General features: G+C 47.0%; 1 protein-coding gene across 5 annotated transcripts in view; it reads left to right on the forward strand.

The window, feature by feature from the left end:
* Positions 1-14,432, forward strand: part of CABLES1 (Cdk5 and Abl enzyme substrate 1) — a 111,984-nt gene that overhangs the window by 35,927 nt on the left and 61,625 nt on the right. For all 5 annotated transcript variants that reach the window (XM_084964377.1, XM_084964378.1, XM_021097743.2 and 2 more), the window contains one exon: positions 7,536-7,607. In XM_084964377.1, coding sequence (XP_084820503.1) covers positions 7,536-7,607 — 72 coding nt within the window. The remainder of the gene's footprint in view (positions 1-7,535; positions 7,608-14,432) is intronic.

The following is a 14,432-nucleotide window of genomic DNA, read 5'->3' on the forward strand; positions in this document are numbered from 1 at the left end:
AGAGCAAACGTGAGCTGGACTGTTTCTGTTCAGTCAAAAAGACTCTTTCCTTTCCAGGATGAAGCCGATTCTTTTATTTTGCATGATTTTCCATTGTTCATGTCTCCTTTCTACCCTCACCCTCTCCTGGCCTGGCCCCTCCCTTGTTACCCTCTGTGGGTATCCAGCGTGTTCTATGGCAAGAGCACCGTCATCTATCTCATCAACCTTTCTGGGTCCTGATTTTTTTTTTTCAGTCAACACACCTTCTTTTGCTTCTGCTCTAATGGCCATTTGGCCAACTGGCTCCCTCCAGCTGCAGGGCCCATCCCTTCCCTCCAGGATGAGGCTGAGGGGGTATGAGAATGTGGCATTGTCAGCTCATGACCCTGGCCCAGCCCCTCTATTTCCTGATACTCCAGGAACACCCCAGGAGACAGGGAGATGACTTTGAGATGGCCATGTGTGCTGTGTCTGCTCTGTCTCCTGACCTCCCTGCCCTGTCCCTTTGTCAGGAGTTTGAACTTGTTCCCAGAGGGCTTCATTGTGGACCTTCAAATTAGAGAATGAGGGAGTTCCCGTCATGGCTCAGCGGAAATGAATCCAAGTAGTATCCGTGAGGATGTGAGTTCGATCCCTGGCCTCACTCAGTGGATTAAGGATCCAGCATTGCTGTGAACTGTGGTGTAGGTTGCAGTCATGGCTCAGATCTGGCATGGCTGTGGCTGTGGCTATGCCAGCAGCTGTAGCTCTGATTCAACCCCTAGCCTGGGAACTTCCATATGCCATAAGTGCAGCCAAAAACAAAAAAATAAAATAAAAAATAAGGAATGACCTGATGGAGAGGGTGTTTTGGAAGATCCGCAGGCCGTGGTGGGAACCTGGGGAGTGAAAACCTGGTTAGTTCTTAAATCCTGCCAACAAGTCTGTCTCTGCACAGCCCTCAACGCTAAGATGACCTCACACCTGGGTTTTCTAGGATTTAGCCAGTCTGATGAGAACCTTGAAACAAAAGTAGACTCAAGGAAGCTGAGGGCCTCCGTATTCTCTGTATTCTCCATAAATATTTGGAGTTGCTGGAGTTCCCGTCGTGGCGCAGTGGTTAACGAATCCGACTAGGAACCATGAGGTTGCGGGTTCGGTCCCTGCCCTTGCTCAGTGGGTTAACGATCCGGCGTTGTCGTGAGCTGTGGTGTAGATTGCAGACACGGCTCGGATCCCGCGTTGCTGTGGCTCTGGCGTAGGCCGGTGGCTACAGCTCCGATTCAACCCGTAGCCTGGGAACCTCCATATGCCGCAGGAGCGGCCCAAGAAATAGCAACAACAACAACAACAAAAAAGACAAAAAGACAAAAAAAAAAAAATATATATATATATATATATTTGGAGTTGCTTTCTTGACACGTCTGTACACATGTAGAAACAAGGACTAAATATGTTTACAAATAACTGAAATGTATCCTGCAACTAGCCCTGCAGTGTTACAGGTATTTTGTTTTCTTCCCCCTTTGTGTTAATTTCTTTCACAACTAGAACTATTTTATCTGTTTATCCTCTATCTTCCTAATCATAAATTTAAACTCCACGAGGGAGGGACAGTGTTTATCTTATCTCTGTGGTATCTCAGCATCCGGCCTACTGCTTGATATTTGATAGACCATTCATAAGAAAATGTGTGCAAAAATAGGAAGAAAATGTCTGAGTATTTTTTCATTTTTTTTAAGTTTTATTGAAGTATAGTTGATTTACAATGTTGCAATAATTTCTGCTGTGCCACGAGGTGATTCAGTTTTATATGTACACACATCTATTCTCTTTCAGGTTCTTTTCCCACAGAGATTATCACAGAATATTGGGTAGAGTTCTCTGTGCTATACAGCAGGTCCGCATTTGCCAGTCATTCCATAGACCTCAGTGTGCATATGCCAATACCAAACCCCCAGTCCATTCCCCCCACCCCCAAACCTGTCCCCTTTGGTGATCATAAGGTTTTCAAAGTCTGTGAGTCTGTTTCTGTTCTGCAAATAAGTACATTTGTATCCTCTTTTAGTTCCAAATATAAGTGATTTTTTTTTCATATAGAAACAAATCCATTTGAACAAGCGGATTGGCAACTCTTGGCATATTGGTTTCAGTTTGATTTCTTGCCTGATTCATCAGCTGGAGGCTCTCAAATGTAGCGGGACTCAGAATCATTTCCAAACATTTTGTCTGTTTCTTGATCTAAGCAGCCTTTCTTTTCTTAAAGAGGATCTGTTTTCCTTCCTTTTCGAGGAAGACTACGCTGACCTGCTGGGAGCTGGGAGCTATGTCCATTCTTATCTTCAGGCTGAAGCCAGGGCCATTTTTGCTTTAAGACTCTGTAGCTTCTGTGAAGAGGTGACAGCTGACTTTTCTCTCTTCATCTGTGAACACATATGTGTTGGTGTAAAAACAGTTTGCTTTTTCAGGGAACGCAATCTGATTTGACATCTGCTGCAGGGACATCTGGAATGTTGGCTTTAGACTTTGTCAAATCATGACCAAAGTTATCATAACTTAATTGCTGAAGCAGGAGGTCAAGCTCCCGGTGCTGTGGCCTCAAGAAGTTGAAGCTGTGTCAGAGAACTGAAGGAAAGAAGAGGGGGATGCTGGAGATGCATTTGACTTTGAGAGAGCCTGGCATTTGAAAACCAGCATTTTCACAAAAGATGTTATCAAGGAGAGGTTGGATATTTAGAGGTTCTTCTCTTTAGGGCTTTTTGAAGTAGTAGGCTCCCACTCGTACTCTGTATTTATGTCTACAAGTAGGTGTGGAAGTAGGAACGAGTCTTAAAGGACAGACACCAAACTCTGAGAGGATGCTCTCTGGGCCCTGGGGTTTCCCTGTCATTTCCTCAGTTTCTACTTCAGATGTTTCCTGATTTGAATTTTTTTACAGTCACCAAAGCATGGGGTAAAAAAAATCCATTTGGAAAAATGAATGTGTAATAAACTCAAGCAGAAGAAATCCATTTTAAACGAATCTCATCTTCAGGGAGTATGCGTTGTGGCTCAGTGGGCTATGAGCCTGACTAGTATCCACGAGGATGCAGGTTCAATCCCTGGCCTTGCTCAGTGGGTTAAGGAGCCTACGTTGCCATGAGTTTCCAGTGTAGGTCGCACACACAGCTCAGATCTGGCGTTGCTGTGGCTGCGGTGTAAGCCGGCTGCTGCAGCTCTGATTCGACCCCTAGCCTGAGAACTTCCATATGCTGTAGGCGTGGCCCTAAAAAGCAAAAATAAATATGTAAATAAATAAACAGATCATGGCTGCTACGTGTGAACGGCTCAGCTGTGCTGGGGGCAGGGTCCCTTCTACCCCCCGATCTCCCACCCTCAGGATAAGGGTCTCCTCTCTCCACTACTTTTTGCTGTCGTGGGGTGTAGGGAAGCTTTCTGAGGATGATTTCTGGACTTCTGGTGATCAGACTGCAACCTTGTCTATGAAACAGAGAGGGCCCTATAATAATTGCTCATAGAAAAGCCTTGAGTGGAAGGTTGGGCGCTCGCTGGGAAAAATCCCCAAACACCCACCTGCGGGTGATGGAGCTCATTAGTTTATTCAGCTGGCCTTGATCCCTTGATCGAGAACCTGCTGTTTGCTGAGCACACTCCATCCCTGCGGCCATGGCTACGCAGGTGAAGAGGGCACAGTCCCTCCCTGAGCAGCTCGCTGGCTGGAGGGTTGAGTTTTGTCTGCGGGAGGGAGGGAGGTGGTCTGTGGGAGAAAGACCCAAGTGACAGAGCAGATAAATTACAAGTGTGTGGTTGTCTCGTGACTATCGGAAGGTGTTATTTTTATGGTTGGAGGTTTGGTTTGGGGTTTGGGGGTCATGACAACTGTCTGAGAGGACCTGCAGTAATTATGACCTCAGCTTGCCCATCTCTGTGTAATTGAGGGGCCTATGGTGCCCTCACTTCCCTCACTCGTGAACAGGTAACCCTGCCATCCCTGGCCTGACGCCCCTTCCATGGGGAGAACCAGAGCCATAGAGCTAAATTACCTTTTATGAGGACAGTGATGCTTGGCCCAGATGGTCAGGCAGGGCCCGTTCTTACTCTCAAAGTTTGTGTTTTTCTCCCAGAGATTTTTTGATGTTCCCTGGGTGCAGCCAGGGTGGAGAGCATTGCTCCAACCTGATTTTCTTTTTGACAGCGGTGTTTCAGCCGAGGGTCATCTTCCTCGTCCCGTGTTCCTAACTCACAGGCCAAGCTGTCCCCTTTGGTGCCTGCTGCCTGACGGATTTCAAGCCAAGTTGCTGCCCCAGGGCACCCCATGAGGTGATTGTCCTAGATGGTGCAGCTGAACCCTGGATGAACCTGCCCTGGCCTCTCTGGTCAGCAGGGAAATGAGTGAGCTCAGAGTCCAGCTTCGGGGAGACTCTGCTGACATAACTACCACGGTGACCAGTGCTGGGTCCCAGAAGCACTTGGTGATGTGTGCTGATTACCATTAGACGTAATCATAAATGGATTCATTTGGTCCAAGTAGGTGTATCCAGATGGGAAATCGTCATGAATTAGCCTCTCCTTGCCTTGGCACACTCCAGCATTCGAAGGGTAATATATTTTTTTTTAACTTTTTAAATTTTTTTTGTTTTTAGGGCCCAGGCTAGGGGTCTAATCGGATTACAGCTGCCGACCTATGTCACAGCTCATGGCAATGCCGATCCTTAACCCACTGAGCAAGGCCAGGGATCAAACCCACAACCTCATGGTTCCTAGTCAGATTCATTTCCACTGCGCCACAATGGGAACTCCTCAAAGGGTAGTATTCTAAAATGAGTCTGGGGGCTTTGGGGAAGGTGACTTGCATATGCGCATTGAATGTGAACCACATTGGCCTCAGAAGTATCTGTGGCCGGTGTGGAGAGGCCCAAACTGTAATTGTCAGAGAAGGTGGGGAACCCGAAAGTCTGAGGACTCAGTCTTCTATTTGGTGATGTCAGCGCTTAATGCTTGGGTTCTTACTGCATGTCTGCTTGGTTAATAAGGGGGCATGCTCTTTTGGTCCAAGGCTAAGTATTCCTCATCAGTCATTAAAATACGCAGAGACCTCTGCTTGTTAGCTGCGCCTGATGGTAAGGAGTCTGCACAGTAATGCACTTGGTTTAGGAGGCAGATTGCAAGATGAAAAGTGTCTGGTGAAGGTTGGCCACCTGCCCTTAGGCTTCCCTTCCATAGCGAGCTTTCTGAGGATAGAAGGCAAGGGACGGGGTTGGGGGGGGTTAACCACGTGGCTTGGAAGGGTCTAGCAGCGTGTCAGGGGCAGAGATGAGCTACCCGCCCCGCCCCGGGGCATGTCCTTAGGACAGGAAGGGCAGCATCACATCTTCATTTTCCTAGTGCCTGGTGACCATTTCTCTACAGTGATCCATGGTAGTTGTTTCCAAGCTCTGTATGTGCATCCCAAGGAATATATTGCTTGATTTTCTTCAGGAGGAAGAGAAGTGCATCTGCTGAATTTAAAGGAACAGGTGGGCCTTTGGGTTTTGGATTCTTTTCCCTTTAAGGAATCCAAGCCTTAAGTGCCTCTGTGTGAGAGAGAGAATCTACACCTGTTCAACTCATGAAGAGAATATTAAATGTACTGGCTTTTAAAAAAACAAATCCTAGGCGTTCCTGTTGTGTCTCAGCCCATTAAGAACCCAACTAGTGTCCATGAGGATGTGGGTTCGATCCCTGGCCTTGCTCAGTGGGTTAAGGATCCAGCGTTGATTCAAGGTCACAGATGTGGCTCGGATCCAGCATTGCTGTGGCTATGGTATAGACCGGCAGCTGCAGCTTCTGTTGAGCACCTATCCTGGGAACTTCCATATGCCACAGGTACAGCCCTAAATAGAAAAAAAAAATTTGAATTGAAAAAAGCACAGGAGTTCCCATCGTGGCACAGTGGTTAACGAATCTGACTAGGAACCGTGAGGTTGTAGGTTCGATCCCTGGCCTCGCTCAGTGGGTCAGGGATCCAGCATTGCCGTGAGCTGTGGTGTAGGTTACAGATGAGGCTCGGATCCCGCGTTGCTGTGGCTCTGGCATAGGCCGGTGGTTACAGCTCCGATTCGACCCCTAGCCTGGGAACCTCCATATGCCGTGGTTGCGGCCCAAGAAAAGACCAAAAAAAAAAAAAAAAAAAAAAAGGCACAAACAAATCCTAGCACTCACAGGGGACCTGCACAGGCAGGTCCTGCTTTCTAATGAATTGGCCACCTCTCAAATCCCTACTTATAAAATCAGTTCCCCACCTCCTGAGGTAAGACCGGTATCTCCCCACAGCCCTTGCCTCCAGACTGGCTGATGGCTGGAAATCTAGCAACATTACGGAAATGGAACTTCAGTGTTAAATTCATTGCAGAGTGAAACTACAGATCTTGCAAAAGGTCTGGCATGTCATGAAGACACTGAAGGTGATACAACTCTTGGTTCTTGATTGTGGACAAACGAGGGTCATTGGAGAGAAAAGCAGGGAGGTGTATGCTGAGTATTTTAGAAAGGACTGGAATATCAAAAGAGGAAGATAGGCTCTGAGAAAATCAATGAAGCCCTCAAGTAGTTTGCGAAAATGACCTTTCTGATTGTCTTATTAAAAATAAAGCATGAAGCAAAAAGGTTATCAGTGCAGATGGTCAGAAAGACTACACACAGGAGCAAAAAAACGTTCATTTTTTAGAACATGGTTTTCATTGTATATTCTTGACCTAAATGTTGTCAAATGAATACAAAATCGGCATATCTTTCTAATTTTAGTCTCATTTTTCCAAGATAAAGGCTTGGATTTTTTTTTTTTCTTATCCACTCCAACTCCTCATCCAATTCATTTGCGATGAAATGATGATCCTTGTTCAAAGAGATCAACTGTAAATTTACCAAGAACCACCCCATGTGGTCCCTGTATCAGATTTTCTTAATTAACTAGGAACTATTCATATTTCAATCTGGCAAAAGAAACTAGAATAAGGAGGTTTTAGCAGGTGGTTTTCAATTCTTCAGCAGCTGGGAAGAGTTCATGTTTTGCCTAATTGTGCCCTGATATATATTCTCACTGGTCTCTAAGAAACTCTCCCAGGGGAATAATGTCTTCCTTGTTTCTAGCTCCTTTTGAAATCATGGTCCTCTAGAGACTGTACATGTTTTATGGTCTCCTAATAATTTTTAGATTGTATTTAATAGGGTTTTCAAATTTAGTATTTATCAGCTCACCTGGTTCAGATCACTGATATCTGAATACTTAACCATATTAGCGAGTGCTCTAGAAAAAGTGCAAAAGAGGAAGCCGCAGGAGAAAAAGCCTCCATCACTCTCCTGATCATCACCAAGCAGCCCTAGGACCGGGGAGAAAACTCAGGATTCAGCAAAAGACAAGATGGGCTTGGGGTTCAGAATACTGGCTGGTAATATGGCAGCCTCTTAAAGACACCTTTTGTCTGATTTTTGATCAGATGGTCTTTATTTTTTAGAACAGCTTTAGATTTACAGAAATGACTGATCCATTTCCACAATACAGTTTTAACTCCTAGACTTCTTCCTTATCTCTGCAGACGTCGTCTCATCTCCCAGAGATCGTCCTTGGAGACCCTGGAAGACATTGAGGAGAACGCCCCTCTACGGAGGTAAGTTTTGGGGTTGCATTTATGTGGATGTGAATGACCTGCAATACAAGGTGCAACCAAAAGTTTGATTTTTTTTTTTTATAAGTTCTTGATCTACAAAATTAAATTTTAAGAATGATGATCTGGGAATTCCCTTTGTGGCTCAGAGCTAACAAACTCCACTATTATCCATGAGGACTTAGGGTTCCATCCCTGGCCCTGCTTGGTGGGTTAAGGCTCCAGCATTGCCATGAGCTGTGGTGTAGGTTGAATATGTGGCTAGGATCCTGAGTTGCTGTGGCTGTGGAGGAGGCCAGTGGTACAGCTCCAGTTGGACCCCTAGCCTGGGAACCTCCATATGCCAAAGGTGCAGCCCTAAAAAGACCAAAAAAAAAAAAAAAAAAGGAAATAAATAAAAACAATTATCTGCTCTCTCCAACCTCGGTTTGGAAACTCCAACCCTCTGAAACATTAGAACTAGGATACTATGAAATCCCAATCATGTATCAGAATAACCCGGTTTGCATGTGAATTCAAGTGCTATTACCCTTGCATTTTAAAACTGCTGCTTGGAGTTCCCAGCGTGGCGCAGTAGTTAATGAACCTGACTAGGAACCATGAGGTTTCGGGTTCGATCCCTGGCCTCGCTCAGTGGGTTAAGGATCTGGCGTTGCCATGAGCTGTGGTGTAGATCAAAGATGTGGCTAAGATCCTGCGTTGCTCTCACTCTGGTGTAGGCCAGCGGCTATAGCTCTGATTAGACCCCTAGCCTGGGAACCTCCACATGCTGCAGGTGCCCAAGAAAAGACAAAAACAAACAAACAAAAAAAACCCTGCTTCTTGATGAAGAAGCAGCAGCATTGCCCCTGCCTTCCCTTGGCAGTGACACAGTCAGTATAGCCCCTCACTTCATTAGCAGATGCCTGCAATGTTCCTCCAGCACTAGGTTCTGGAAAACTCAATTAGAACAGCCAGGAGTGCTCCTTTGGGGCTGAAAGCAGTCCATTTCTCCCTCCGGATTAGAAAAGTGCTTTCGAGGCATCTTTTTGGGGTGACCGCAATTGCTGAGCTGGGTGTTGCCTCTCGCTGCATTTCTCATTCCTCTAATCCTGCACCTCCGTCTCCCTGGCCCACCGCATCTTCCTTAGTCCTCACTGCAGCCCCAGCCAGACTTGCCAATGTGAGGACTCCTCCCCATGACTTCACAGGGATGTATGGCAGGCTGCAGGGGGCACCAAGGGAGGGCCTCTCATCCCCTCACACCAGTTCCTCTGGGAACCCACATCTGCACCCCTGGTGCTTTGACCGCTGGCCAGCCCTCGCCAGTGCCTGGCCTCTCTCTTTGAGCCTTGGAGGGTTCTGATGTGGAGGGAGGCATCTTGTCCTGGAGCCAGCACCTTCCCAGTCTGGAGCTTCACCCCTAGGTCACGGGTCATGGCCACAGAGCACCTGGATGAAGGGTGGAGCATAGAGACGCCTGCTATCTGCTCGAAAGCATCAGTGACTGTGCATCTGGTCACCGATCTCATTTCAAAGAGACTGTCGGGGAGTTCCCTTTGTGGCTCCATGAGGATGTGGGTTTGATCCCTGGCCTCTCTCAGTGGGTTAAGGATCCAGCATTGCCGTGAGCTGTGGTATAGGTTGCAGACGCGACTTGGATCCAGCATTGCTGTGGCTGTGGCGTAGACCAGCAGCTGTAACTCCAATTTGAGCCCTAACCTGGGAACTTCCATATACCGAGGGTGCGGCCCTAAAAAGCAAGCAAGCAAGCAAACAAACAAAAACCAAAGAGGCAGTCCAATTTCCATTTCTGAAGTCTTGAAAATGGCCATAGCCTCTGGGACCATCTTAGGCTGCGTGGTGTGTGGCTGTGTGGTCCACGTAGCCCAGGTGCAAGTGCAGTCCTAACAGCCCCTAAATAATCAGCGATTATGGGAGAGAAACGTGCTCATGTGGCACAGAGTGGCTTTGGCACTTAAACACAGAGAACAGATCTGCAAAGTCCTTGGTGTTTGGAGAGTCTGGGAGGGGCCATGGTCATTGAAGCAGTGTGGTAGCTGTGACCAAGGAAACCAGGTTTAAAAAAAATGTTACTGCCTCAGGGATTCCAGGTGGTGAAGAGGGGCCGGAGGAGGAGCTGGGCACTGTGTTCCTAGTCAAGTGCCCCATCACCCCTGTGCCCTCCTCTCGGTTATCCACCCAGGCTGGTCCTCTGCCCTCTACCCCTCAGCCCAAATGAGCAGAGAGAAAAACGACTTATCTGTCTGGACCATAGCTTTATCTGACCCCTACTTAGAGAACACTCTACTTAATTTCCAACAAATCTCTTGTAAACTTAAGGTTTAAAAAAGAAGTCAGGGAGTTCCCGTCGTGGCGCAGTGGTTAATGAATCCGACTAGGAACCATGAGGTTGCGGGTTCGGTCCCTGCCCTTTCTCAGTGGGTTAACGATCCGGCGTTGCTGTGAGCTGTGGTGTAGGTTGTAGACACGGCTCGGATCCAGCGTTGCTGTGGCTCTGGCATAGACCGGTGGCTGCAGCTCCAATTCGACCCCTAGCCTGGGAACCTCCATATGCCGCGGGAGCGGCCCAAGAAATAGCAAAAAGACAAAAAAAAAAAAAAAAAAAAAAAAAAAAAAAGTCAGGGAGTTCCTACTATGGCACAGTGGGATCAGTGGTGTCTCTGCAGCACCAGGACACAGGTTCAGTCCCTGGCCCAGGACATTGGGTTGAAGGATCTGGCATTGCCACAGGTGCTACATAGGTCAAAACAGTGGCTCAAATTCAGTTCCTGGCCTGAAAACTCCATGTGCTGTGGGGGACAAAAAAGAAGTTAGGAATCAAGGGAGTTGAGCAGTTGAAGAAGTCTTCATTTTCCTTAATGAGCTTTTTCTTACTAAAAAATTCTGAAACTTTAAAAAACTCGAAAAGAAATTTATGATACTGCAGAAACACACTCACAAAACAAGCTTATGGTTACCAAAGGGGAAAGGGGGTGGGGAGGAATAAATTAGGAATTTGGGGAACTACTGTATATGAAATAAACAACAGGGAGTTTCCATCATGGCTCAGTGATGACGACCCCAACTAGTATCCATGAGGATGAGGGTTCGATCCCTAGCCTTACTCAGTGGGTTAAGGATCCGCCGTCCCATGAGCGGTGGTGTAGGTTGCAGATGTGGCTCAGATCCTGAGTTGCTGTGGCTGTGGTGTAGGCCAGCAGCTGTAGCTCTGATTTGACTCCTGGACTGGGAACTTCCATGTGCCATGGGTGTGCTCCTAAAAAAAATAAAAGAAAAAAATAAACAACAAGGAGTTCCTGTCGTGGTGCAATGGTTAACGAATCTGACTAGGAACCATAAGGTTTCGGATTCCATCCCTGGCCTTGCTCAGTGGGTTAACGATCCGGCATTGCCGTGAGCTGTGGTGTAGGTCACAGACGCAGCTCGGATCCCACATTGCTGTGGCTCTGGTGTAGGCCGGTGGCCACAGCTCCGATTAGACCCCTAGCCTGGGGACCTCCATATGCCATGGGAGCGGCACTAGAAAAGGCAAAAAAAGGCAAAATAAATTAAATAAATACATAAAAGTTTAAAAAATAAAATAAACAACAAGGTCCTGCTGCATAGCACAAGGAACTATATTCAATATCCTGTAATACATTAAATCATAATGAAACAGAATATGCATGTGTAGACTGTATAGCGGGATCATCTGGCTGTACACCAGAAACGACCACAATGTTGTAAATCGACTCTACTTCCATAAAAATCCTGATATTTACTTAGAAACGTACTTTCCTAAGGAATAAAAGTAGCAGAAGGGGTGTTGGTTTGGAAGTCAGGGGACTTGAATTCTTGGCCTCATTCTTCTACCTGGTTCCGTGGCTTTGGAAATTCACTTCCCTGTTCTGGGGCCTCGGTTTTCCCACCTGTAGGGTGGGAGGGGCAAATCAGCTGATCTCTAAGGTCTTTTCAGCTCCCCAGTTCTGTGAAATGAATATACCATCATGACGCCGAAGTGTGTTGTGAACTGTGGGGGCGGAAGACTATTAGCCCAACTTGCTTTTAAACGCAGCACATAGAACATACTGCTCCTAGGCATCTATTAAAAACCTTTTGCATAATTAAGTGTATCCTGTAATCAGTGCTAACAGGAAAGAGCTAATCTTTCATTAAATTAGTTTTTAATTTAATTCTATCCTAATTTAATTTTGCGTCACTGAAAATGTATGGTTTTAAATGGGTATTTACACGTTAGTGCAGGCAGCTTTGAAATGAATTCCTCCTTTACTTAACCTGCCACAACCTGAGTGCTTAGCCTTTCCAGTTTCCTTGGCAATTGTTGCTAATGCCACAGTTCTCTTAAAGCGTTTCTTAGATGGAGGTGGTGGTAGCCAAATGCTTTAAAAAGTGCAGGACAGGGAGTTCCCGTCATGGCGCAGTGGTTAGCCAATCTGACTAGGAACCATGAGGTTGCAGGTTCTATCCCTGGCCTTGCTCAGTGGGTTAAGGATCCGGCGTTACCATGAGCTGTGGTGTAGGTCGCAGATGCAGCTCGAATCTGGTGTTTCTGTGGCTGTGGTGTAGGCTGGCAGCAACAGCTCTGCTTAGACCCCTAGCCTGGGAACCTCCATATGCCATGGGTGTGGCCCTAGAAAAGACAAAAAGACAAAATAAATAAAAAGTGCAGGACAACAAACAGCTTGCTGATCAGTAGCGTATGCAGTTAGTATCGGGTGCTGATAATGAAATAAAGCTCCTCCGTTATCTTTTTAAAAGTCTTTTCTCTTGCACATCACACTTTGTAAGTTAGTTTCTGTGTGTCCACCTTGAACTCGCAGAAATGAGCAATTGCAGTGCGAGGGTTTTACACTGGGGAGTTTTCCACTTTGCCTGGTGGTTACCTGGTATCCTAGAAGTTAAAGACGTAGGATGGCTCTGTTTGGTGTCCAGAAAAACCTCAGTTAAGCTGCAGCAAATGTGGCAGCTGTCACCACCTGCTGCCCCAGTTTCCAGCGTGTCTGGGTGGATGGGTCGCGCTGCTGTACCATTAAGTAATTACTGGTGCCTACAGCCACCTGTGCCCCTTTTGCCGACTTCCGGTTTCAACAGCAGGTTGGGAGATTTTGTGCCCAAACCAGAGGGCAACAGCACCTCTCTCTGCAGGTATGGAGGCAGAGAGCAGCTCAGGGTCATAGGAAGTTATCCTCACGGTCTAACTCTTGGCCCATGGCCCTCAGACTGGCAGACCCAGGAAGCTCTGCAGTTGGGGGGAAGTGGGGTGAGGGTGTAAAGACACTTATGAACACTTGGCCCTGTCCAGAAACCAGTGGAAACCATACCTTCATGCCTTTAAAGATTCTCCTCTCTCCAGTGACTGCATATTTCTAGAACCTTCTACTATATTGGGGACCTTAGGTGGCCTGCAGTCTGGAGGTAGACCTGAGGCAGTTTGGGATGCTGGGTCTGCTTGCAGAGAGCTGCCCCCAAAAGGCAGAGTGAGGCTGTATCCCCTTGGACCCCAAGAAGGCTAAATCTGGGTTTAGAAGCTTCAAGCGGGGGAAGGGGATTGGTGGGTGCTGTTCTCTATTCAAACCCTTTCTGAGGTCCCCAGGAAGCATCTATGAAATGTCCTCAGGCAGGGCTCTATTTAAAACCAAGGATTCAGGGTCCTTAATAAGTGCTGCAGGTTTAAAAATAGAGGAGGCAGAAGTTCCCATCATGGCTCAGTGGAAACAAATCGACTAGCATCCATGAGAACACAGGTTGGATCCCTGGCCTTGCTCCGTGGGTTAAGGATCCAGTGTTACCATGAGCTGTGGTGTAGGTTGCAGATGTGGTTTGGATCTGGCGTGGCTCTGGCGTAGGCCAGTGGTTGTAGCTTCGATTAGACCCCCTAGCCTGGCAACCTCTGTATGCCATTGGTGTGGCCCTAAAAAGACCAAAAAAAAAAAAAAAAAAAAAGAGAGAGAGAGAGAGAGAATAGAGGAGGCAAATAGTAACAAAATTTGCATCCTTTTTAGTCAAAGCTCTTAATGATCACAACATTTGAAACACATATGTGAATACTTACATGTGGGGAGTTCCTGTTGTGGCTCAGTGGGTTAAGAACCCAACTAGTATCCATGAGGATTCGGGTTCAACCCCCGGCCTTGCTCAGTGGGTTAAAGATATGGTATTGCTGCAAGCTGTGATGGAGTCATAGATGTGACTCGGATCTGGCGTTGCTATGGCTGTGGTGTAGGTCCAAAGCTACAGCTCCGGTTCGACCCCTAGCATGGGAACCTCCATATGCTGCATGTGTGGCCCTAAAAAGCAAAAAAAAAAAAAAAAAAATTAGCATTCTCTGGGAAAAAGCTTCTAGGAAGACTGGCTCTTTCTAAAGGGTAGGTGAGAGGGTTGGGGGCAGGGGATGTACACCCTGAGGTCTAGACCAGGGCTAGCCCCCAATTTCCCTTGAGTGGGAGGCTTTTGTGAAGGGTGAAGATTGGAGTTGCCAGGCAGGTCTGTGATGCTGCCTATTCCTTAATCCTTTGCCTCCAATTTGCCCCCCACCCAGCCTGCCCTCAGCTGTACCTCCTCGTTGAGTTAATCTTGTTACTCTCTTACCTGAAGCCTCAAAATTCAGAACTGATTGAATTCAAGTGATGGCCCTGCCCAGACCCCAGTGTGGCTTTGGGAAGCCAGGGACTCCTTCTCAAGAACTCACACTCTGAAGCATCAGGCTTCAGGCATCCACATCCACTGGCAGGAACCAGCCCTTGGGGGTTCTTGGCCAGAAAGGTTTAAGTAAACAAAAAATGTAAGTAGCAGAAACCCAGGTGGAAAAGTGCTTGCTCCCTTTCT

Source organism: Sus scrofa, chromosome 6 (genome assembly GCF_054392235.1).
Source record: "Sus scrofa isolate SSC_HxYL_T2T_F1_AM1 chromosome 6, Sscrofa_HxYL_maternal_Yorkshire_Landrace_v2.0, whole genome shotgun sequence".
Taxonomy (NCBI): Eukaryota; Metazoa; Chordata; class Mammalia; order Artiodactyla; family Suidae; genus Sus; species Sus scrofa.